We start from the raw sequence: 26,441 nt of genomic DNA on the forward strand, positions 1-26,441 counted from the left end.
AACAGGCCTGGCTAAAGTAGGTAGGGATTCCAGCATCTAGTGTGAGAGCCAGGGTGTAGACACAATGTGGGTGGTGGGGGTTGAAGGTACACCCTAGACACCATGAAAAAATTAAAAATTTTAAAAATGAATAAACGGGTGGGCCAGGAAGGTGGCATGTGAATGAGTACAGCTCATTTACAGCCAGATGGAAGGGCAATACCCTGCGTAGATGCTGGGTGAAGACCGCATGTCTGGGCAAAGGACAAATTATGCCAACACCGCTAGGTCATGCCACTGGATGTTTTCATTTAGGCCTACGGAGCAAGTGTTTCGCCTAAAAATCCACATCTGTTCTCTTCTAAACAGTGTGTTTTGGTAGTTCCCACCTCTTCGAGGTGGTGTGATTTTTTTCAATGATAGTCGATTTGAATTGGTCCGCAGTGTGTCCCTCAGCTGAAAAATGTGACACTAAGGGCGCAATCAGTTTGTTTGTTCTGATGCATGATCTGTGTTCGATCATGCGTGTGCGTGCTGGCCTAGTGGTCATGCCTATGTATCTTAGATTACATGGGCAGGTGATCATGTAGATCACACCCTTTGTGTTGAAATTGGTGAAGGTGTTCTGTCTCCAGGGGGTTTTCCAGCCAATGTCTATCTCTGTGGTCCTAGAGGTCTGGGCATACATAGAGTAGTTTCCGCATGGAGCATGTCCTTTGGTGGGTGAGAGGTTCCAAACGGTCCGTTGGCTTGACTCCCCTCCGAAGTGTGGCGGTTATCAGAGTCTTCACAACCTTGTCTCTCACGTTGAATCGTCTTTTGAGAGCGAAACGCAGGACAGGTATGTTGCTGCTACCTGTGTTCAAGATAGGCCATAGTCTCTTCACTTCCTTTTTGATTTTATTGAGAAGGGGGAATAGCTGAAGACGGCTGTGAAGCCTGTGGAATTTTCACGTTTAGCGTGTTGCTGTAGGGTGACTGCCCGAGGGATGTTCCTGGCTCTTTTGTAGGTGTCCCTGATGATGCTCTTAGGGTAACCTTTTTTGGCCAACTGGTTTTGGAGTTGTTTAGATTGTGTGGTGTAGATGGAAGTCTGTGTACACAGTCTCCTATAGCGTAGAAACTGCCCGAAAGGGAGGTTGTCCTTAAGTGCTTTAAGGTGGTAACTGGAATAGCAAAGCAGTGAGTTCCTATCCGTGGTTTTTTTGTACACACATGAGCAGAGGTTTCCGTTGACGGCCGAGATAGCCAGGTCAAGAAAATGGGTATTGTGTCTGTCTTTATCAAGGGTAAACTTCAGGTGCGGGTTCAGTGAGTTCAGCCAGGCATGGAAAGAAACTAAATCCTGTTCAGACCCTTTGAAGATCACACAAATGTCATCTATATACCAGTGCCACACGGTCAATTGGGCAAGGTAAGGGTTGGTATTTGGATAGATGTGCTGTTGTTCAAATAGGTCAACATAGTTGGCAAGGCTGGGGCAAAGGTGGCCCCCATCACCGTTCCTGAAATCTGTTGGTAGAGTGTGTCTTTGAACAGGAAATAGTTATGGTCAATGTTAATTCGGCTAGTTGCAGAATGATGCTAGGTGGAACTCCATGGAGCTCCATTCCTGAGTGTAATAGTCTACTCAGCATTTGTAGTGTCTCCTGTTGGGGTATTCGAGTGTATAATGACTCTATGTCAATAGTCACTAGCCATTCATCTTCTGGATTGTTTTGAAGGTTGTCTAGTAGAGTCAGCATGTTGGTGGAGTCTTTAACGTAACTGGCCATCTTGGGGATCTGATTCTTAATGAAGAAATCTACGAATTGTGACAGGGGTTCCAACACTGAGCTGATTCCAGAGACAATAGGTTGCCCAGGTGGTGGGACAATACCTTTGTGGATCTTAGGTAGCGCATACATGGCTGGAATATGGGGGTGAGGCGGGGACTCGGCCTCAGCCTCGTGGATGATCGGGGCTATAAGAGCCTGTAGAGCCGATGTGGGGTCTCTGGGTAAAATGCAGAAGCTGTCATTGTCACTGAGGGTCTTCACCATTGTGATGTAGTTGTTAGTGTCCATAATGACGATGGCCCCGCCTTTGTCAGCTGGTTTAATCGTGATGTCTGGATTGTTGGCTAGGTCTGTCAAAGCTAGAAGTTGGGGTTTTGTGCAGTTATTGTTGATTAATGGAATGCTGGCTTCGAATTCAGTGATCTTCTTCAGCAGTGCTTGCTCAAAAGTAACTGATTCAGCAGTGTTGGCACAATGTGGAGAAAAAAACTGTGATGGAGGGCGTAGGCCCGATACATCTCTATCTTCGTACGTATGGTTGGCAAAATACTGCTTGAGTCTTATTTTCCGCATGAGTTGCGTGCATTCGACCCGGGTTTGAAAAGGGTTGTATCGAGCTGTGGGAATGAATGATGAGCCTTTCTGTAGGATCTCTTGTTCAGGTCTGGTCAGGGTATGCTCTGATTGGTTGACAATCAATGAGGGAGGAGTGATGGTATTGCTCCTTGTCCTCGGCTGCGCATGACCACCGTTGGTTGTGGGTGGTTGTGCCACCACGATCGATTCTGTCCTCTTCCACGCTGACCTAAAAAAGGCACAGCGGGAGGGGTACCCTGGTTAGTGCAGCTGAACTGCACTCTTCTATCCTGCCACTTGTTGTTGCCTGAGCTGTTAGTCAAGTTACTGCTAGAGCTATTCCAAGATCTGTTGGAGCTGCCCCTTTGGAGGTTCTGGAAACATAGTTGGGCGGCGCCACGTCTAGCTTGTTTGGCTTCTTCTGTGAAGTACTTCTCGCCTACATATGGGTATACTTTCACATGGGTAAAGGCTGACAAGTCTTTCTTAAACTTAGTGATCTTTCTGTTTAGGTTATTGTCTTTGAACTCTTTCAATGTGGTTTCTAGGAGACTGAGTTTGGCCGAATAGATGTCCGCTGTGATTTCTGTTTTGAGTGCCTCACTTTTGTCGTTCTGCTCACGTAATAATTGGTCTGTTACTGTTTTGGTGGTGTTGATGATGAGTACAAGACAATCTCTGGTGCACTTATCGGCAATAAATGACCAATCTTTTCTGAATTTGAGATTGTCCAAGAAAATACGGGGTTCTATTCGAATGATGAGACCATTGGGTGTGGCATGTGCCCTTAGGTACTCAGTCATTAGGGCACCATGTAATTCGGTACGAATGATCTTCTTTTTTAGAATCTCAATGTCATTCCATTGTCATGATCACTGCTTCCAAGGAGTCAGGAACAGCCCAACGTCTTTGGAAGCAGGCCCCTAACCGTTATCTTAGGCACCAGCCGGTCCCCACTGGGACCTTTTGGACCTTGTCCTGGCGCCGTTGGCACCAGGCTCATCAAAGCCATCGGTTCCCGGCACTGGAAGCGCCGGGCTCATAATATGTATGAAGATGCTTGGGTGGACTTACCTGCAGCAGACCATGCTGCTTACTTACCAGCCACATAGGAATCCTCTGTGAACAGGAACTACTTTCTTACCTGGGTGGGGCAAGCTCCACTCCCTGGATACAACACTGGAACTCTTCTGGAACTGGAACTCTTTTCTTACCTAGGCGGGGCCGTGGAGGAAGACGCCTCATCACTCCAAGGCTATTTAAACCACACCCGATTGAACAAACGTGCTTCGCGTTATTCTGCATCTGCAGCAGAACGCTCACCGAGTCTGTTCCAGCCTTTCTTCCGATCCTGAACCTGCAAGAACAATACTTACCACTCCTGTATCCAGTATTCAGCAGCACCTGCAAAGACAAGAAACAACAGGTTAGCACGGCAACCTTTACACGCAGCGCTTTCCTCACCTGATCCATCGGCAGCGACCATTTCTTCAAGCTGCACCTCCGCCTGTGAAGACAAAAGCATTGTTATTACTTACCGGCACTCCGCGAATTCCGGATTTCTTCAACGCTGCAACCCAGCATCTGAAAGACAAACGAAGAGACATTAGACAGGTATTTATTCACGTCCATCGCGCTCGCCACAGTAGAACGCCTGCAAATACTCCGGCGTTTTCCAGCATCTCTTCAGCACCAACTCACAGCTGCAAGGGAAAAGAGACAGTTAGATCGCTTGCATTTACTTACGCATTTCCAAGCGCTTCATTCCAAGGCTCTGGCTCCAACTTCGGCTCTCTTCACACCATCTCCTATCTCAAGAGCCCTGCAAGACAAATAGGAAAAAGCATTATACAGAGTCCTGTTCTATATTAACGTGCCCACGCACCTAAAGACTATAAGGACTAAAAAGGTGTCCGGAAACTCACCGCTCGTGCAGTTAACGACGGTAGCGATCCTCTGAAGTCAAGAGGCCTATGTTTCACCAGTGAAGGAACTGGCAACGGCACCCTGCACCAGACGCAGATGGAGAGTCCAGCATTCACCTATCTAAGGTGAGCACGTTGACCTGGGGGCTCTACGGAGAAGCTAGGAAGAGAGAGAGAGAGAGGGACATTCAACAACCCAGATCATTAACCCCCATATTCTTTCACCTGCAGAAATCTCACTCTTCGAGTTCGACACACAGTGCGAAGAGGTTCGGCCCCAGAAGCAAATCGAGTCCTGCACATCACTTTTCGGGTCACAAACACCTTCCTGCCAAGACCAGCGCCTCCGTGGGAATCAGGTGAGTGTTACAGAACGCGAAGCCCACCGCAAAACTCCTACCCAGGCGCAATGGAAACCTCAGACACTGATCAATTAGCCCAGTTGCTTGGGGAACTAAGAGCAGAAGTACATGCAGCTCGTCAGGAAACAAACTCTCTAAGAAGAGAGCTGATAATTTCCAAGGAGCGAACAGAGGACCTCGCTAGGCAATTGCTACAAACGCAGGCAGGACAGACACCTTTGCCCGCTCCAGGAGGAAGTTATCCTTCTGCATCATCCTTAAATCCAGTGCAAATCAATCTACCCGGCAATGTGCCCTTGGCTCCGCCCGAACGCTTTTCTGGTGACCCAAAGAAATTTGCAGTGTTCATTAACCAGTGCCGCCTACACTTCTTATGTCGACCAGCTGCCTTCCCAACAGATCAGACCAGGGTGACTTTCGTGCTTTCTCATCTCAGTGGCAGAGCCGCAGATTGGTCGATCCCTTTAGTCACTCAGGATGATCCGGTTCTGCATGATTTCCAGGCCTTCCAGTCCAGCATGGACAAACTGTTCGCAAGACATGCACAAGGGCAGGCCTTGGACAATGAACTTCTTTCGTTACGACAGGGTAATCAAGACCTCTTGACTTATATAGCCTCATTCAACAGAGTTATAGTGGAAACTCAATGGCCTGAGGATAAGAGAATAACGCTCTTCTACAGAGGCCTGCGTGGAGAGCTCAAGGATGTGTTAGCTCAAGTTGTGAATCCTCCACAAAAATGCTCAGACTATATTGACTTAGTTGTCCAATTGGACCACAGATTACAGAACAGGAAGGCTGATCGTTCCAAATTTGATACCCGAATGTTTTCTAAACCACAGACCTCTACTAGGGGAGCTGACACTGTGGAACCCATGCAAATAGGGGGCATGAAAGGACCTTTAACACAAAAGGAGCGGGAAAGAAGAAGACAGCTGCAATTATGCCTCTATTGCGGAAACTCGGGGCACTTTCTTCGAGACTGTCCAGTGAAACCAGCTAAGAAGGCTGTAGGAGCCGCAGATACCTGTACCACAAATTCTGAGCAGGGAAACGACCTAGCCCGACAAGTGTAGAGGTCCTCTTGCCGAGCGTTAAAATCTGTCCCGTGACCTCGCATTTCGTGGTGCCTATGGTCCTCATTAGCCCTGAACGTCCGGATCGTTTGCATGCAATTGAAGCTTACATCGACAGCGGAGCAATCGGTAATTATGTGGACCGTGAAATGGTATCAAGGATGAATCTACCTCTTGTCCCTAAGGCAGTAAAAGACGTCATTACTACAGTGGATGGCACGGAGATAGCCTCCGGACCAGTACGGCACGCCACCCAAGAAATGACGTTAGTGAGCCAAGATGGACACCGGGAGAAAATAGTGTTCGATGTGATCAAGGCCCCTCAGTTCCAGATCATTCTGGGAATCCCTTGGTTAGAGAAGCACAATCCTCAGATCGATTGGCGAGCAAAGACGGTTCAGTTTCCAGAATGTTTTACCACTTGTTATCCTCAGCCTGATGTTTCACTGGCGGCAATCTCTTCTGAGGTTCCCAAATTACCTCCCGAATACCAGGAATTCCAAGACGTCTTTCGGAAGGACAAAGCTAACACCCTGCCTCCTCATACGTCTTACGACTGTCAAATAGATCTGATACCCGGAACAACTCCTCCTTGCAGTAGGATTTATGATTCTCTGGCTCACCGAGCCAGAGAATCTTCACCTCAGACAATATCTGGACCAATACCTAGCTAACGGGTTTATCCGTCCTTCAAAATCTCCAGCTTCCTCGGCTTTGTTCTTCGTTCCGAAAAAGGAAGGAGACCTTAGGACTTGTATAGATTACCGCGCCCTGAATCAAATCACCGTTAAAAACAGATACCCGTTACCTTTGATCCCTGAACTCCTGGACCAAGTCAAAGACGCATGTATATATACAAAGTTGGATCTCAGAGGAGCCTACCATTTGGTACGAATAAAAGAGGGCGATGAATGGAAGACGGCCTTCCGCACCAAGTATGGGCTGTTTGAATATCAAGTTATGCCCTTTGGACTTTGCAACGCTCCTGCCGCCTTCCAGTATTTTATGAATGATGTCCTTAGAGAACTCATTGATGTGTGTGTTGTTGTCTACATTGATAACATCCTCGTCTATTCATCATCTGAAGAAGAACATCGGAAACACGTTAGAGAGGTCCTCGAGAGATTATGTAAACATAACCTTTTTGCTAAGCTCGAAAAATGCGTTTTCAACGTAACTGAAGTTGAGTTCCTGGGATTCATATTGTCACCTAACGGAGTCCATATGGATTCAAAGAAAGTCGATGTGATCATCAAGTGGCCTTCACCAACCTCTGTAAAAGGAGTTCAAAGCATGTTAGGCTTCGCTAACTTTTACCGCAGATTCATCCCTGAATTCTCTCGATTAGTCCAGCCCATCACCGCTCTGTTAAAGAAAAACAAACGTTTTGAGTGGTCTACCGAGGCAGAACAAGCTTTTCAGGACTTAAAAACTAAATTAATTTCTGCACCTGTTCTAAAACATCCTCGCCCAGAACTCCCCTACATCGTAGAAACAGATGCTTCTAGTCTTGCTATGGGGGCAGTTTTATCACAAAGAGATCCGGTCACACACCAATTACATCCTGTAGCCTTTTGGTCCCGCAAATTCTCGGCTCCCGAGATCAACTATTCAATTACAGACAAGGAACTTTTAGCTATCAGATCGGCCTTTAAAGCCTGGCGGCATTATCTTTTGGGAGCCAGACACACAGTCACTGTAATGACTGATCACCGCAACTTACAGTATCTGAAGACAGCCAAAGCTCAGTCTTCCAGGCAGCTTCGCTGGGCTCTGTTTTTGGCTGAGTTTGACTTCATAATTACTTATCGACCAGGCAGTAAAAATGGAAAAGCAGATGCCCTCTCCAGGATGGGAATAGATGAACATTTGACCAATTCAGAACCAATACCCATAATCCCAGAACAAAGGATTTTGGGCTTGGTCAGCGCTCAATCCTTTGAAGACATTAAGACTACAGTCAAATCACTTTTAACTCTGGCCGACTTACAGGACTGGCAATTAAAGGGAAAAGAATTCTCAGTGGATCGAGACCTACCATATTTCCGAGGACGATTGTACTTGCCCAGTGAGAAAATACAAAAACAGGTAATCTCCTGTTATCACGATTCACTAATGGAGGGTCACCCTGGCATAACCAAAACCATGGAAAAGGTCAAAAGACATTTCTGGTGGCCATCATGGAAGAAGGATATTAGAGACTTTGTAATCTCCTGCGGTGTGTGTGCCCAGAATAAAAGTCAGAAGGAGAAACCAGCCGGTCTCTTACACCCACTAGACATCCCTCCCTGTCCATGGCATACCTTGTCCATGGATTTCATCACGGACTTACCTCCATGCTCAGGGTATAATACCATTTTAGTAGTCGTGGATCTATTCTCCAAGATGGCTCACTTCATTCCCCTGAAGGGCCTACCTTCAGCTTCAGTATTGGCCCGAGAATTCTTAGAAAACATCGTTCGGTTACACGGTTTCCCCTCGGTTTTGGTCTCCGATAGGGGAAGTCAATTCATCTCCCACTTTTGGCGAAGTTGCTGTCGTTTAGCCCAAATTGATGTGAGACGTTCTACCAGTCACCATCCCCAAACTGACGGACAAACCGAGAGGACAAATCAAACTCTAGAGCAATATCTACGTTGCATGCTCCAACAAACTGAAAACCCTTGGAAGGACATTCTTTGGATCGCTGAATACGCTTATAACAATTTGACTCATTCTGGAACCGGGAAGACTCCCTTCTTCCTATTATACGGACACCATCCTAGAACCTCTAACCTGGATCCTCCCCAAGAATTTGAAACACCTGCTGTGGATCACTTGCACTCGGAGATCACTCGTGCTTTTAAGGAAGCCACTGCCCATCTGCAAAGAGCTAAAGCTCAATTCAAGAAAGGAGCAGATCAGCACCGTAAAGAGGCCCCTCACTACGCAGTGGGAGATCAGGTCTGGTTATCCACTAAGCACCTACCTCTAAAAGGACCCCGCACTTTCATCCCGAGATACCTTGGACCCTATCTTATCTCTGCCATAATTAATCCGGTGACTGTTAAATTGGAATTGCCTTCGCATATGAAAATACATCCAGTATTCCATGTCTCCTTACTAAAACCAGTGCAACCAGGAACCCGATTGACCGAACTCTCGGAACCTGTTTTAGTAGATGGAGAACTTGAGTTCGAAGTAAAGAACATCCTAGACTCCAAAATCTCCAAATCTAAATTATATTACCTGGTTGATTGGAAAGGATACAGCCCCCAGGAAAGGTCTTGGGAACCCTCAGAGCATGTCCACGCACCTCGTCTGGTCAAGAAATTCCATTTGAATCACCCCGACAAGCCAAAACCCCCGGAGAAGACACGCTTGGGAGGGGCCTTGAGGGGGGGTGCTGTCATGATCACTGCTTCCAAGGAGTCAGGAACAGCCCAACGTCCTTGGAAGCAGGCCCCTAACCGTTATCTTAGGCACCAGCCGGTCCCCACTGGGACCTTTTGGACCTTGTCCTGGCGCCGGTGGCACCAGGCTCATCAAAGCCATCGGTCCCGGCACTGGAAGCGCCGGGCTCATAATATGTATGAAGATGCTTGGGTGGACTTACCTGCAGCAGACCATGCTGCTTACTTACCAGCCACATAGGAATCCTCTGTGAACAGGAACTACTTTCTTACCTGGGTGGGGCAAGCTCCACTCCCTGGATACAACACTGGAACTCTTCTGGAACTGGAACTCTTTTCTTACCTAGGCGGGGCCGTGGAGGAAGACGCCTCATCACTCCAAGGCTATTTAAACCACACCCGATTGAACAAACGTGCTTCGCGTTACTCTGCATCTGCAGCAGAACGCTCACCGAGTCTGTTCCAGCCTTTCTTCCTTCCGATCCTGAACCTGCAAGAACAATACTTACCACTCCTGTATCCAGTATTCAGCAGCACCTGCAAAGACAAGAAACAACAGGTTAGCACTGCAACCTTTACACGCAGTGCTTTCCTCACCTGATCCATCGGCAGCGACCATTTCTTCACGCTGCACCTCCGCCTGTGAAGACAAAAGCATTGTTATTACTTACCGGCACTCCGCGAATTCCGGATTTCTTCAACGCTGCAACCCAGCATCTGAAAGACAAACGAAGAGACATTAGACAGGTATTTATTCACGTCCATCGCGCTGGCCACAGTAGAACGCCTGCAAATACCCCGGCGTTCTCCAGCATCTCTTCAGCACGAACTCACAGCTGCAAGGGAAAAGAGACAGTTAGAGCGCTTGCATTTACTTACGCATTTCCAAGCGCTTCATTCCAAGGCTCTGGCTCCAACTTCGGCTCTCTTCACACCATCTCCTATCTCAAGAGCCCTGCAAGACAAATAGGAAAAAGCATTATACAGAGTCCTGTTCTATATTAACGTGCCCACGCACCTAAAGACTATAAGGACTAAAAAGGTGTCCGGAAACTCCCCGCTCGTGCAGTTAATGACGGTAGCGATCCTCTGAAGTCAAGAGGCCTATGTTTCACCAGTGAAGGAACTGGCAACGGCACCCTGCACCAGACGCAGATGGAGAGTCCAGCATTCACCTATCTAAGGTGAGCACGTTGACCTGGGGGCTCTACGGAGAAGCTAGGAAGAGAGAGAGAGAGAGAGAGGGACATTCAACAACCCAGATCATTAACCCCCATATTCTTTCACCTGCAGAAATCTCACTCTTCGAGTTCGACATACAGTGCAAAGAGGTTCGGCCCCAGAAGCAAATTGAGTCCTGCACATCACTTTTCGGGTCACAGACACCTTCCTGCCAAGACCAGCGCCTCCGTGGGAATCAGGTGAGCGTTACATCCATTCATCATTCTTTATAATGTTTAGTGTCGTGAGATGGCCCATTCCACCAGAGCCGTCGTAGCGACAATGGCATTTCTCACTGGTGTGCCTCTGCTCGACATCTGCAGCGCTGCTACATGGAGGTCTATGCACACCTTCACAAGATGCTACTGCGTCAACAGGGATTCCAGGCAGGAGTCCCAGGTCGGCCAATTGGTGCTGCACAACCTATTTGCTTGAGTTGTGTCTGTTCCAGGGGTAAGAATATTGCTCCTGTTTAGCCTTGCCACCTCCTATGGTTTTGTATATGTATTGGGGTGTAATCTTATTCATGAGCATGTGAATCCATGCCAGACACCATGCTGGAGAAGGACCAAGTTACTTACCTGTAACTCCTGTTCTCCAGCATAGGTCTGGCATGGATTCACATGTGAACCCCTCCCTCCTTCCCCTCTGTGGCTCTTCTTGGTTCATCCTGCCAGTTTACGTGCTCTAACAAATCTGAAGATTGCCGCCAGGGGTAGAGCTTAGGGAGACAACTGGCATTGGTTGGGGGCAGTATGACCCAAAGGACTGTGCCCAGAAGCTGAGTCGGAGACCTTCGCCAACTTGAGCCATGATTCTAACCCGGGGTCCTTCATGGTCTTTGACAGAAAACTGGAGCTAATCTTGCATCCCTCCTCATCATGGTCCGGATGCAGGCAATATAGGCACTAGAGGTGCCGATCTTTGACGTAGATGTTCCATAGACCACACTTGGGGCAGAGCTTGAAGTGACTCCTCTTCTCCTCCAAGCTGGCCCTTCGAAAAAACTTTGAAGAGAAGATCTTCGATGAAAGTGGATCTTTGCCAACAATAGGGCCCCGCCGCCGATAGTCGAACTACGGTTGAAGATGGAACAATGTTGGTCAGAAAAGACTAAATGTATCGCAAAAACTCAGAATATCAAAAAAAGGCTCACAGAGCGATATGAGAGGACTCCCAACACTGAAACGTGTGGTACAAATCTGAAGATGGCCACCAGGGGTGGAGCTTAGGGAAACAACTGTCATTGGATGGGGGCGGTATGACCCAAAGGACAGTGATTGGTTATAGAGAAAAATGCAGTTTCCAGGCTAAAGCTAAACAGTTTTTTCTTTTACCGAGGATTCCCAGCCTGACGGCAGGGAATATTTATGAGCATGTGAATCCATACTGAAGAACAGGTGTTACAGGTACGCAACTTGTTCCTTATTAACAGGGAAAGGTGTATTGTGTCTTCCATGGTTCCTAGTTATTAAAATGATGGCCCTCAAATTGATCCTTCCTCTTCTGTGGAGTAATCCTCTTTAACTGGGGCATGATTATAAATCCGTTGTGAGGAAAGCATATGATATGTGGTATTTTAGTGAGTTATGTAATCAGTCAGTAGGTAAAATGTTATAACATAATTTATAGAGTTTAAATGTTTTATTTCTTTGGAGCAAAAGATGGAGAAGACCCTAATGATTACATTTAGATTAGGTATTCTCCTGGCTATCCAATTTACCTCTTAATGGAGTATAGCCTATGTGGATAAGTGTAAAGACTGTTTTAAAAGGGTGGTAGACCCGAGCCAGTATATTTGTATTTGCCTGTTGTATGCCAATCAAAGGAGACGTTTGTTAAGACTATTATTTATTGAGTGGAAAGCTAGATCTATTACTGAGGATTACAGTCTGACGAAACCAACTATGGAAGAAAAATGCTTAGTTGGAATTATGAAGTACCTATGGGCTTCTTGGGCGCTACGGGTAGAATGTTTAAACCTCTCTGTATGATTTTTCTTTTTATATTATGGTGCAGACCCTATTTTAAATATTTGTTTTTTTAATATTATATGGAATTTGCTATGTTTTATGTTTGTAAAATATGGCATGTGGTGAAGTAAAATTGAATGAATGACATCAATTCTTTTAGACTGATTGATGAAACTGATATTGTTTTTAACCGAGACATTGTCACTGTCTGTACTTATAAAGGATGGTCTTTATGTGATAACTAGCAATAAAGTCTAACCATGGCAGAAACAAGGGGATCATTGTCTAGTATCATTGTCCCAGCAATGTCAGGTATTTGAGCGTTTGAACATAGTACACTGCAGGAACTCGAATATGCTTTTTTGGATAATCTAAGTAAATTAATTGACTACGTTACCAATGGGGCCCACAACAGTAATCAATTAATTATTTTGTGAGGAGATTTTCATTTTAAATTAGGTATTGGTACTGCAGATTTTTTATGATAATCAATAAAGGGCTTATGGTATTTTGCCGCCAATGATGGTGGATGCTCGGATGGATATTATGGGTCTATCCATGCACAAATTACTTAGCGATGAAGGTAGAGCAGTATATGGGAGAAGCTCACAAGATATTCCTAGTCAAAATGCATTTAATATGGCACAAGGCCACCTAACAATAGATTATTTTATGATAGGATTAACACATTGGCATTTGGTATGTACATTTGAGATTGTAGCATGGTTAAGTGATGGTTCGTCACATTTCAGTTTGATAAATCATATTGATAAGCCCAAGGAGGATATCCATAAACAATTTATTAAGGAAGATGAAATAGCTGCCATTCGCTGAAGGGCACATTGGAATGACCACAGAGGTACTTATGGTTTTGGTGGACAATATTCCATTAATTTAGGTTTGTTTGCTTGATTTATCATGAAAAATACTATAGTTATAATGCTCTTCTCAAATGTCTTAATGAAGGCTAATCAACAGCTAATGTACATATGACTGAATTATAGAGCCATATGTATGCAGACTGACCTCAAATAATGAAAATTTGTATGAGATCAGTAATTTTTTGCTTCTTTGTTTAGGTGTAAGGACAAGGCAACAGTTATTGGTGCATTTTAACAACTCGATTTCATTCTTCTCCGAATACTTCAGACTTCAGAACCTCTGATGAATTTCCATAAAAATAATTAATAATCAAGATGGAAAGACACATGTCGGGTCTCTTTTTGTTATGAACATGTGATAAATTGATATAATAAGCTGTGACTAGGTTCTCCAGTCACTGAGAACATTACATTTAACAGTGTTACGATTTTTTGTTACTTGTTATAGCATGTTTATTTTTGTTTATGAGTATATTACTGTGGGAGATTCGTTTTTTTGCTACGTGATATTAATTTTGTAGGTTTGTTTTATATATATTCTTTTGATTATATTTAGACTAATAGTATGTATAGTATTTAGTGTAGTATGGATGGGGTGTTTTGGTGATGTGAATGTGTCTGGATTTGTTAGATTTTGCACTGTGAAGAGGAATATGAATTAATTGTATAATTATGATGTATGTATTTTTCTAATAATTGTCTCCATATTGACATATGTTAATAGATTATATTACCCATATGGCAGTTTTTATGACTAAATAAATGTATTCTTATAAGATGCATATGGAAGTGAATTGAATTCTTTCACTTCTGAACATGAGATGAACAGTCTTACCATTTCTGGTGTGGGTATGTAATAGTTGTTTTTGTTTTGCTCTGCCTTACACCTAAATTGAAGCAGTTGGATCCTGACCTCTTAGTTTACATATGTATGAGTGTTTCCCAGGTGTGGTCGGGTTTCATTTGAACCTGGGGTTCCTATTTGTGTTTGATAATCAACAGCTAAACCATACTATCGGGGGGAAAAATGGAATGCGGTTGATTTAATCCTGCTTGTAAAATTAGCAAACGAAATGTGCTGAAGGAACTAAAGGACAATAGTATATGAAGGCATAATGTCATTTGGCATAGAAACATCTATAAAACACATAAACGTGCCAGAAAATAGAGCAAATGCAGATTGTTTGGGAAGAATACATTGCAGCTACATCTGTTAACAACACACGCCCAAGTTTGGGAAATGGTAGCTTCTGGCTCATATTTTATCCAGAATATTTTTATAAAATAGAAATGCTTCATTACCTGGCTTTGTTTTAATTGTCTTACACTAAACACAAGATGGGCTTAAAAAGATTGATTGAAGACAACCCTCTCAACCTCTAGCAGGAGCCCCACCAGGGTGTTTGCCAAAACCAGTCCAAGTTGCAATTGCTCCATGCCTACCCTGCATTCGACTGGCGCGTGTGCTCTCTTTTTTTCTTCCAGGACTATTAGATCCAGCATTCAGAGCAGTGATCGCTGAGCTGCTGACCAATGAGTGAGAGAGGAAAGCGAAGAGCAAGAGCCGGTGAAACAAAACAAAGTCTGCACCAGCACAGAAGGTGCTTCCCTACCACAAAAGGCAAACACGGTGGGAAATCATCTCTATGCTGATCTGCCGTCAATGGATGCGGGTGGACCTGCACAGGAAAAGGGACGGAGCATAAAGGACTATTTGAAACATCTAACCTTAGAAGCCTGATCCCAAAGAGATAAGCTGGGGGAACCAGGTGAACGTGGTAACAAATGGACGGGGAAGAAGGAAACCAAACGGGGCAATAGGACCTATAAAAGGGGAAAAAGCAGCAGAGGGGAGTGTGAGTTGTTCTGGTGAAGTCAAGGGGCATGGAGATGGACCAAAAGACTAGGCCTTGGAAGGACGATGCAGCAGAGCATAGGAAAGACTAACAGATTGAGTGTTAATGGTGAGGTATTGGTTGGTGAGGGAAAGTGTTACTTGGGTGTCAGAGTGTGTATAGGGAGTGAAGAGAGTGATTGAGGTATGGTATGGTAATGTTTATTTATAAAGCGCCATACACAGGCAAGTGTTTCAAAGTGCTCAGGGAGGGTGGGGAAACATGGGGAAAATCAACAGTCGCTCAGAGCCCTTGAAATTCTGAGACGATAAGTCTGCACAGACAGAGTAAGTGCATATAATACATTTAACAGTTGAGACACAGTAAATAGGCCTGACGATGATTCTGCAGTTTTACCAAGTGTAATGAAGGGGTGAGGACAAGGGAGAACAGACAGACGATCTTCAGGCATGGTGCACAGACGGTCACAGGGGGGGGTCCAAGTGCACCCAGTCGGTGGTGACTGGGCTAAGGGCAGAAAAACAACACTCTCATGGGTTATTTCTCAAGTGCCGTGAGGATGGGTGGGGTGCAGGAGACAGAGCCAAGTGCGAGAGATGACTGGCAGGGGTGGCCGGGACCTGTGAGACTCTGAGGTACACCGGTGGGCAGTCAGCAAGCTGCGAAGAGGAGGGAGAGGGGGATAGAGTAGAGAGCTAGGTTAGCAGGGTAGATGGAGAGATAAGAAGGAGAAGAGGAGGGTCTTGAGTAGTTTCCTGAATTTAAGAAGATCAGGCTTAAGATGGAGGGAGGCTATTCCATAGGGCGGCACCTGCTGAGGATAAGGATCTCCCGCCAAATTTCTGCTTGGAGAACCGGCTCACTCGTAGAAGATTGGAGGTAGATGAGCAGATGGCTCGTGAGGGACAGTATATAGGTAGGCAACATTGCAGGTAGGGAGGTCCCAGGCCCCAGAAAACCGTGTGGATAATGCAGAAGGTCTTGAACTCGATCCTTGCAGCCACGGGGAGCCAGTGAAGGGATTTCAGCGCCAGAGAGATGAGGCCCTGGGCTTGAGGCCAAGGATAAGTCTTGCAGTTCTGTTCTGGATGAGTTGCAAAAAGTGCAGGGCAGAAGCAGGGAGGTTAAGGAAGAGGCTGTTGCAATAGGCAAACCTGGAGAGAACCAGGGCTCTAGAGACTGTGAGCTGCTGGGGGAAAGTCAGAAAAGGTAGAGTACCTCTGAGGGGAGTAGCTGATAGTTAGACTTTTTAGAGATGTCTGTGATGTGAGAGGAGAAGGAGAGAGTTGAGTCGAAAATGACCTCAAGGTTTTGAGCCTCGCAGATGGGTGCCGGCGCAGAGCCAAGGGAAGCCGGCCAGAGTGTAAGTGGGAAAGCGGGAGCAGGGGGTCCCAACGCAAACAATCTCAGTCTTATTGGCATTGAGGCAGAGGTCGTTTGCAGCACACCATGCCTGAATAGCGGACAGACAGTCCAAAATGAGCGAGGAAGAGGAGGTGGCATCTGAGGGTAGCCTGAAAGATAGTTGCTTGTCAAGTGCAAGAGTAGGAGTGTAAGTGAGAGTGAGTAAGAAGGGTGAGTGCAAGAGGAGGGTTGCAGTGGACTGTAGAGAGGAGAGTAGGGGTTGTAGAGAGTAGTCGAGTTTAAGGTGTGGAGGGGAGAGGAGAGCAGAGGGGAATGGAGAGTAATGGAGAGGAGAGGAGTGTAGTCCAAGAGAGAAGACTAGGCATGAGAAATAATAACATCAGAGGGACAGAAGAAAGAGTGAGAGAAAGTAGACAGCGGGAGAAGGAGGAGAGAGTAGAAGCAAGGGAGATGAAGGAAGGGCCATCAAGGTCAGGAATCTAGAGTATGTGGAAGGTTGGACCCAGTGAAACCTGAGCAATTGCAAGGCACCATTTCTTATATTAAAGATCATCTGTTTTGTGGGACGTCAGGCGAAGTTCTGCCTGGGAAAACTCTAGTGGGAGTGAGAGAGATATGGGTGATGTTTTTAGGCCCTCACCATTGTAAGTATCATAGACAGTAGTGTATACCGATCTATAGTTGCATACATCAGGGATAGGGCAGCCTGGGCTCAGGAGGAGGGTAGCCCTATTGTGCCCTGCTATTTTCACATTCCAACTGTCATCCACTCAAATTAATCCTTGTAAACTAAAATCCATTGAACCATTGCTAGACTCATTTGTGTTCCTAAATCTATATGTGACAACAGAAACATAAACACACAACCAAACACACACCACCCTTTGTATGAATAAACATTGGACTTTGGTACACATTTTTAATGTAAGAAAAGATCATGAGGAATGTATTGTGAAGATTTTGACATTTAAACATTTCTTACACACTAGGCCTCAGTTCTTTTTGAGAGGAGCAGCTTTATTTATCCCTCTTAATTTATGATCTATTTGGGGATCTCAGTTTCATCTTCCTTTAATGTACCTTTATCATACTGATCACTGCCAAGGGTGAAGAAATCGCTTCCTGGGGATATATGGTCTAGGAGGCGGAAGGGTCCTGGATGGGCACAGATCTTACTATTCCAGAGCCGAATTTATGGAATCGTCCAATTTGACCAGAAAAAAAAAACATATGGCCTAATTGACTGAATTTAGGCTGTACGAAATGATCGTACAACCAAAAATTTGTACAACTAGGCCATACGGTTCCATCATAGTGAACAAGGGGAACGGGTGTTGCGGGGGTGTCCCCTGCTCCCCTTGCTCGCTATAATGGGAACAGGAGTTGCAGTGGGTGTCCCCTGCTTCCGGGACATTGGAAGCGGGGGACTTTTAAAGAAAATAAAATAAAACCGAGAAAGGGACCCTTCAGCGTTGGCTCTGACCCGCATTGCCTGGATGAAACTGACGCCACAGGGGTGTAAGAGAAGCACCAGCGTACGTCAATAAGATACGTAGGGGAGTGGGGATGGATATAGGGCTGCTGTTGGGCCAGGGATTTGGCTTGTTTGGGTGAAAGTCAAATAGATTTGTTGGCGAAATAGACTACGGTAAATTCCACCGCAACTTTATTGACCTCATTCAAACAACCCATATCCCAAATGTATACCATATATGTTTGCCCTAACGGCAAAACAAGACTGCTTAGTAGATGTCTGTTGACCGCAAGGGCGCTAAAAGTGCTAAATTGCCCTATGCAGCTCCCATTAAAGGTTCTTCAACTCTATTTCTGAGCTAGATGTGAACTTACCTCCAAAGCCAATTTGTAGAATATTCCTGCAGCTTTAGCAAAGTCTGAGGTTTGCAGGTTCACAGCGCCACCTGGGAACAAGATCCTGGTGATGGAAAGAGACAGAATCAATAGTGTGACCTTACCTTGATGCCACAGTTTACACCTGACCTCCCTCCAACCCCAACAAGAGCCAGCTCCTTTCATCATGCCCATGGAATGGGGTAGAGAATAAGTGGTAAATATTTGTGACGGTGTAATGAGTTACTTGCAATTTGCCTCTGGTTCAAAGACCTGATTGTTTCCAAACAAGCTGCCCTTTGGGCAACCAAAAGGCTACACAACTGGTAACCTTCGAGTATGGAAAAAAGAGAGGGAAGGCTCTGTCACGCGGAACTAGTTTCTAAGCAGTAAAACACAGGGAGTGACCACCTTCACTGGTGAAGGGGGAAAACTAGAAGACCGTAAACAAGGCATGGGCAAGCAAGATGATACACATATCTTAAATGCAGAATAAACTACAAACAATGTATTTTACTTACATTAGTACACTTACTGAGAGCAAAAGAGGAGAGATAAAAAGGAAATAAACATAAGGAATTTTCAAATTCAGAGTTAAAGATTTTCAAAATGTTTAGCCCAGCACAAACCCAGGCTCTAATTTGGGAAAAGTCACCTGTTCAAAGTGCTTGAGGGTCGACAGCTTGGTGCTTGTGCTTCTAAGTGGGTTAGCTAGAAAGTCCTGCATTGCATCCTCAGGAGCAATGGCAGGACAGCATTTAGGCTGTTATGCTATGTGCAATTGTACAATGCAAATACTGCTTAGAGTCTATGCAGTGCTTTGTGAGTCGTTGCTTTATCACTCTGCTTAGATCCTGGAATAACAGGTAGTACATGGGTTGTTTTCTGAAGGCATTGAACATTTACTGTTTTTAGAATGCTTCACAGAACATTTCCATTGGCTGAGACCCGGTACCAGAGGGTCGTCCCATGTGGGGCATGGTTATAAGCAAGTTATTTAAAGTAAAATCTTGGTGTTTGGATGTAGGTTGATTTTTTTTAGATGTGGTGTTTGATCCTATCCTTGATAGAAAGAAGCATGTTGCTGCAGAAAGGTTTTTGTGTGATGGTGGAGGGGTTTGAGCCTGATTCGGGCTGGACCTTTGAGACTTTACTCTTATGTTAGGACACATGCTTTGTGAGTTCTGCTCTTAGTACTGGGGATGGTTGCGTCTACATGAAGTTTGACATTCAGTGGGCCATCACTATAGTGCAGATGATGATGGTTTAGAATTTTACATTGACTTGCTCTGCTCCTTCAAAAAGCATGTCTCCAGAAACCACACACTTACCAGAACCCCAAACTAATGTTGGACTCAGTATTTCCATACTAAAATCCCTGAAGGCTAACTTCAACACCACTCTCTAGCTAGGCGAGTTGGAGGAACACACTCCCACTGCTTTCACAGCAGTAGAAGCAGTTGGCGCGACACACGCTTTGATTTACTGTTTGCTCTCATTGGCAAGCACATGTCACTGAATGCGCTGCCAGGTGGGCAGCTGAGGATTGTGACACGTTGAGACACCCTGCCCACCACACGCATGTTATGTGCCAGCTATATGCCCTGATGATGGACCACTGGTCCGAAATGCATACGCTTTGTGGATTTTTGGCATTGGCTGCAGTATAGTGGTCAACACGTTGAATACCACATTGTTTTGTATCAACAAAAATCTGTAGTTATTTACTTTTTTCAACCTATGAATACAACAAGATCACTGACACCATTAACGATCATTGCTCTGGCTCTTTAACTAGACTAAGGTTGTGGAACTCACACCGCTGTTTTTCAGTAGCCGAGGTCCACAATTCTGCCATTACCTTGAATGCCCTGTGCAGAGGCATTTTCCAATGGGTTTGCACCCCTCACTTTGACATTAATCAGAATAACCAATAAACAATTGTGAATACTGAGCCTACCTATAGCGGTGCTTGCTCAAACCTAGAATTTGTTCAACACCACTCTCCTCATCACTGATCAACAGGACATCTGTTGACTACAGCCCTGAATAGGAGCATCCAGCATGGGTAGACAGCAAAGGGTGATGGTTTAAAGTGTACCACTGTTGCCTACTCACCCTCTAATGTTGATGTTGACAAAATGGTGGACCAAATGCATATCCCATGGCTCAAGTCTGCTCAGGATTCCCTGGTACTTGTACCTTACCTAACCACTGAAAACACTGGCATGTGCACAGAGAATTGATCAAAGAATAGCAAAGACCGTCCCAGGATCAGTTACTGGATCATAGGACTATGCAATTTATGCATATTGCCTGCTACATTTGTTTGTGCTCAATCTAGCCTAGCACCCAGCTGCGCCCCTGGACCTCTTGCTGATATGTTATAAATACATTATAAAGTCATACACACCAAGAAACAAGTTTTCCTATTAACCAGGGAATCACAAACTCTGGGCGCAAGTGGTCCACCTGCAGCCACTTTTCCTCCAATTCAAATCAAAGCCTTGCCCCGGAATGACCTCCTCCTTAATCTGAGTCCAAACCACACTTTCCTCCGCATTAGCCAAAAAGTGAAATCTTTTTCTCTTCCAGCGGCAGACCCTCCCTCTTTTGTCCCTTCTCAGAGCAGCATTACCTATAGCATACACAGCTGGATATTGTCTTAGTCTTCATTAACCTCCCACCCCAAATGTCAAATTACATATCTTTCATATGTTATAATGTGAACCATGCTCCTGATAGCAGTGCTTAATGTACTCAACACCATCTGTGTAGGCATGATCCGGTTGCTGTATGAAGCATAGCTGCTGTACCATTACACATTGCTGTATACCTTTGTTATGTATGTATGTATCCTTGCTACTATATTCAGATGTGTGCTGCTCTAGCTCTTACCCCAACATATACCCAACTTAAATAAAAGTATGTACCTATGTATAGGGTATTTTTGGTATGTTAATGAGATTAAAGCCTTTTTTGGGCAGTGCAAACTCTGCTGGAGATATAGGAAGTCCCACTGGATGTCACCAATGTACAAAGGTCGAACTTTACGGCGCATTATACTTTGCTGTTTAACTGAGATTTGTGCACTACAACAAAGATTCAACCGTAAAATACTTTAAATGTAATATTATGAAAAGGACCCCTCATTTGGGATTTCAAAGAACCAGAAATGCTCCCTTACCTTGCTGCACACGACTCAAGCATCAGTCCCCAATAAGACTAAAGCCACGGAGGAAAAAAGTAATGTAAGAAAATAGTGAGAGTTGTGACAAGAGAGGGAAGGATTAAGTGTAATCAAGATTGATGGTAGTTCAATCTTGATTGATTATGACCACGTTTCTCTTCCTTGTAATACTACTAACAACTGTGCGTAATTAGCAAGCAGTACCAGATCCGGCTTTCAAGCAACCAGTCACCAAAGCAAAGGAGGATAGACCCATGGAAAGCCATTATCTGGACAAAATACAAACACCTAGGTAATTCCATTAAGAATTTTATTTGTTATTTGTGAGGGTTACATCTCAAGATCAAACCTCACTATGAACTAGAATGAATCTAGGGAAACAAATATAGGGGTACCCTGTGAGGAGTGGCTAACAAACAATGGACCGCTTCAGACAAAGCAAAAGTATAGAAACAAACAAACAGATGGAGTTCCACATGTTGAAATTAACAAAGAGGGTTTTGCAAAGAAATATCATTAGTAGCCCTCATCACAAAATATAAAGAAAGTCAAACAACTTTCCTAGGAAATTTGCTATAATCGCCTTCCTGATCACCCAAAACACCAGGAACTATAAGAGTGGAACACACTGTGACAATAAAGACCCTCAGGTCTGGAAGATGGGAGAGAATAGCACTAAGTTCACTGAGATTCCTGAGGCTCCGTTGAAGCCCCAACCAAGAAAAAGAAGAAATGAAGAGCACTGAACCTTCCCTCTCAAGCAAGAGGTACCTCTATCTAGGAACACCTGCCTGGACAAAGACTAGAATACAGATTCAAAGAACCAGGGGGCTAGAGGGGTGAAGTTAGGGGCTGCAGAATCTACACAAGAATGGTGTTCTGAGTGATGATTAAATTCAACAAGATATTTTGCCAGTTTTGGCTTATATTAACAGATGACATAAAGCTTTACCTAATGATCGATTGCATCAACAGCATCCATCGACTAATACATTATATGTCCCACATCGAAATCTGGATGCCAAGAACCTATATGAAGCACAGCCCAACTAAGTCTGAATTAATTCTCCTAGGTAACCCCTTCCAAGCATGCTGTGACTAGAATTGGATGAAGGAATAAAGCTTGATGGATTCATGTCTCAACTCTCACCAATGGCAAATCTTTCTTACCATTGACCGTGATCTCATTCAAAACACACAATGATAAGAAGACTCAAACCGCTGGGTACTGATCGCAGTCCAACACTAAGTCAAGCATTGCATCCATAGCTGTGGTTGTCTCCCATTTAGACTGTAGCAATGCCACACCGGCAGGAGTCCTAGAAACCCCCTTGAAGCCCATGCGGCACGCTTCAGCACTGGACTAAGAACATTTGAGCAGATCCCCCATCCTCCAGGAGCTGCACTGGTTATCCCAGCCTGCATTCCCTACAGAGAAGACACGACCATAACACCACTCTAACTGCCTGAGAAACCAGACATCTTTGAAGGATAACACACCACTAGAACACACAACCTCAACAGATTGGAAGCAGATCCATAAGAGTGATAAAAATAGAAAAAATACTTTTTCCTGCTCTGAACCCTGTCTCTGGAACACATTACTAGTGTGGATCAGACTACCCCCTCCATCCTACACATACAGCAGTTCTTGTCTGTGAATGTTGTAATGGGCTGTTTGAGGGTGTGACACAAAATTAGACCACCAATGTACAACATCGTTCAGGACTCATGAGATCCTGTGATGTGAGTGAGGCCTAAAATCTGGTAGATAAACAAATAGAAAGGGTGCTTCCTAGGGAAGTGTGCTGCCCATAATCATTCTTCATTTGTAAAGTCCTGAATTCCTGTGATGCTCGGGAGGGTCGCGATGACAACCTTCATCATTGGTGGTGGGTTTACCAAGTTTCCTTGATGCAGGCTTAGGGAGATCATGATTATGCCATATCACTGCCAATATGGTTGATACTAACCAATCATCAAGTGTGCTAGTACAAATAAATGTACAGGGTGTTCTATATACAATCGTTTGCAAGATGGGGTAAGAAAAAATGAAATACACAATGGGCCTCATTACAAGTCCTGCGGTAGCTGTACCGGTGAAACTGGCCGGCAGCCGCCAGACTCCAGACTCGTGATGATTTACCATCGACTGACTTGCCGGAATTACCATGGCATTACAGCCCCGGAGGTTCGGTAAATCAGGCGGCGGACATTGTTAGTCCCCATTCCCATTTGAGTCCCATAGGGAATGGGGACCGTGGAATCACCGGCACCATGTCGTAATGGTGCCGGTGTTTCCGTGAAAGTCTGCGGCCAGGGGCGTTACGCCCACCAGCTAGACCTTGGGGGGCGGGACGGCACACAGCCGCAGACTTGTCCTTTGCCAGTCCGGAAACAATGTTGGCGGTAATGTACATTTTATGTTACTTAATACTAGAGTTTCTTTGCCAGGACCACCCGTTTGTGCCAGAAAGGGCAACTAAGCTGCAAGGAACGTACTTGATTTTCCCAGGATCACACACTTCTGCTAAAGGGTGAAAGCCAGACTAGAACTATGATCTACGGTTCCCCATCTTCATAGTTATAGCTATGGGGCCAGGTCTGCAGTTATGCGGGATGAAGAAGTGGCACCATAGATATATCACATTTGAATACTTCATCTTTGGGGGCTGCACAGCCACAAGGCTTGCTGCACCCAGAAGGATACCGTGAATAGGCAGAAGCTTGTACACAGTGATCTCTCGGATGGAATGCCCACTCCTTGGGAATTGGAGGCTGCAAAGAAATGTCTATTGGGCATGACGTAAAGCTGCAAGCAGTCCTTCTGCATGCTTATATCTGCCAGTGAAGCAAGGAAGAGAACCCTATGCAGCTCCTAATTTACTTAATGTACAAATGGATACACAATGGGGCTTTTCCAACAGGACTGGGTCACGTTTAGGATTCCTTCCTCACTAAACGCTGTGGGCCTGTGCTCCAACATAAAGCTCCCGGAGAGTTGGTACGAAATATTTTCACGGTAATGCGAAAGATGGCCCTCAAAACTGGCAATTATTGGGGTTGAAGGTTCAGGGAAGAAGGTGCACGACTCTGATGATGTTGCTGCTATTTATTTTCATGTCAATATACATTTTCTGGGTGGTGCAATAGACATTTTTGAGGAAAATTAGATTACACAGATTAGAAAGTACATGTGAACGAATTCAGAAAGGGGTGACCTGGGTCTTGAACGTGCCTGGTATACTATATATCATGGTGTGCAACCACGATCAGGTGCCCGTTTCATAATCTAGGCTGATCTTTAGTGTTTGCCTCTGCTCAGTATCACCTATGCCTACATAGAGACACAGTTTATGAGAACAATAACAATTTACATGTCAGACTTCTATGTACCAACAAAGACTGCAAGTATCAAGACCCTGCACTATTTCAAGACAATTACAGCAAGCTTTTTGCTCACACCGAAAAGCCTAGCTATATGTGACTCCACTATGACAGACCAGAAAGACGATTACACAAGGGGTAATTCAGGCCAGAGACAATAGGATGGGGATTCAAAAATGTGATAGACACAATTGAGATGAGAAAAAGGATTGTGCAAGTTATAAAAATGAGGGCAGAGAACAGGGAAGAAGGGGATTCAGAAATATCTGATAGACACTAAGCAGATCAGGAAGATGAAGGCTCAAGAGATAAGCCAGGTCAGATAACAGGAGCAATAGGGAGTCAACACATGCGATAGACACTATGCAGACAAGAAAGAGGATTGTATGAGATTACAGGAGGGAACAGGCGATAGAAAAAGGTGAAAGACTTATGAGTGACAAAGAAGGGAAATGGTGTATGTTCTTAAGCAGAGTTTCTGATTATTTACACCATGGGTTACAGAGAAAGAGAGGGTTGCGTTTGTGGTGTGGGTGTTCATGTATGTTTGTGTGCCTGCATGTGTACACAATGGGAACAGGGATTTCTGGTGTAGTGGGTGGGATAAGCATGCACATTTCTGTTACGGTGGTGTGCAGGGAAATGTGAGGCTGATGAATACTCACCCATTGATGGAGCTGAAGATCTTCTTGTAGTCTTCCATCATCAGATTCGGCCTAAATCAGAACATTGCAGTAAAGACATCAGTGTTTAGTATTCCGTTTGGCCATAACTTCAGCAAGAGGGTAACTGTGCACAGAGATGGCATGGAGGAAGCCAGGGATACATGGGGGGATCTGGAGGACATTCTGCTGGCGGTGAACCCTGATAAGTCTTTAGAGCAGAGCAAACGTCTACATCTCTCCAAAAAAAATTATGGGGATGGATCATGGCTAAATATAGAATTATGGTGCCATGCGCCCAAGCAGAATAATCAGGCTACTCAGAATAAAAGGGTGGGTAGTACGAATAAACATTAAGATATATGGACTGATGTGTAAATGGGGTAACCATATGTTTAGCTATCTGTGGTCGTAGAAAAAGGAATGTGATTGACTCATGCTTATAAAACTGGGGTGTGCTAGAATAAAGGTGTTTTCCTCTTGTGGATATTCTAGATATGTGGAACTCGGGGTGCCGTTGACCTTGGGTTCTATAGAGAGATTGATATATTTCTAGATTAAGGGAAGGTAGACCTTCATAATTGGATATCGATTTCCAGGTGGGATTTATTTGTGCTTAAGTTCCTGAAGTCCTAGAAGAAAGAGTGGGATTGCCACGTGCATACATCACTGAGGTACAACAATTAGAAGTGGCCAAAATAAGGTGCAGAATTGATTTATGCGTAGTTCATTGTGTTCAACAATGAGCTGTGGGATTGACCTAGTTTTAGGAACGTGGGGTGATATAATAAGGGGTGTCAATAAGTGGCAGTGAGGCTTACATTGTTGGGGTATAGCTGACATGGGGATTGTGGGAATGTATACATGCTCACAAATGTGTGGCCCTAGAATAAGGAGAAACATTTATTGACACTCCAATATTAGTACTTTACGGCTGGAATGCTCATTATTGTTGTCACTGTTGTCCAAG

General features: G+C 44.8%; 1 protein-coding gene across 1 annotated transcript in view; it reads right to left on the reverse strand.

The window, feature by feature from the left end:
- The window catches only part of LOC138491448 (gamma-glutamyl hydrolase-like), a 304,916-nt gene that overhangs the window by 209,995 nt on the left and 68,480 nt on the right, over nt 1-26,441 (reverse strand). The window contains exons 3-4 of the mRNA XM_069617967.1: nt 25,475-25,525; nt 18,233-18,317 (exon numbers count right to left, since the gene is read on the reverse strand). Of these exons, the coding sequence (XP_069474068.1) occupies nt 18,233-18,317; nt 25,475-25,525 (136 nt within the window). The remainder of the gene's footprint in view (nt 1-18,232; nt 18,318-25,474; nt 25,526-26,441) is intronic.

Source organism: Ambystoma mexicanum, chromosome 10 (genome assembly GCF_040938575.1).
Source record: "Ambystoma mexicanum isolate Mex_15411 chromosome 10, UKY_AmexF1_1, whole genome shotgun sequence".
NCBI classification, from domain to species: domain Eukaryota; kingdom Metazoa; phylum Chordata; class Amphibia; order Caudata; family Ambystomatidae; genus Ambystoma; species Ambystoma mexicanum.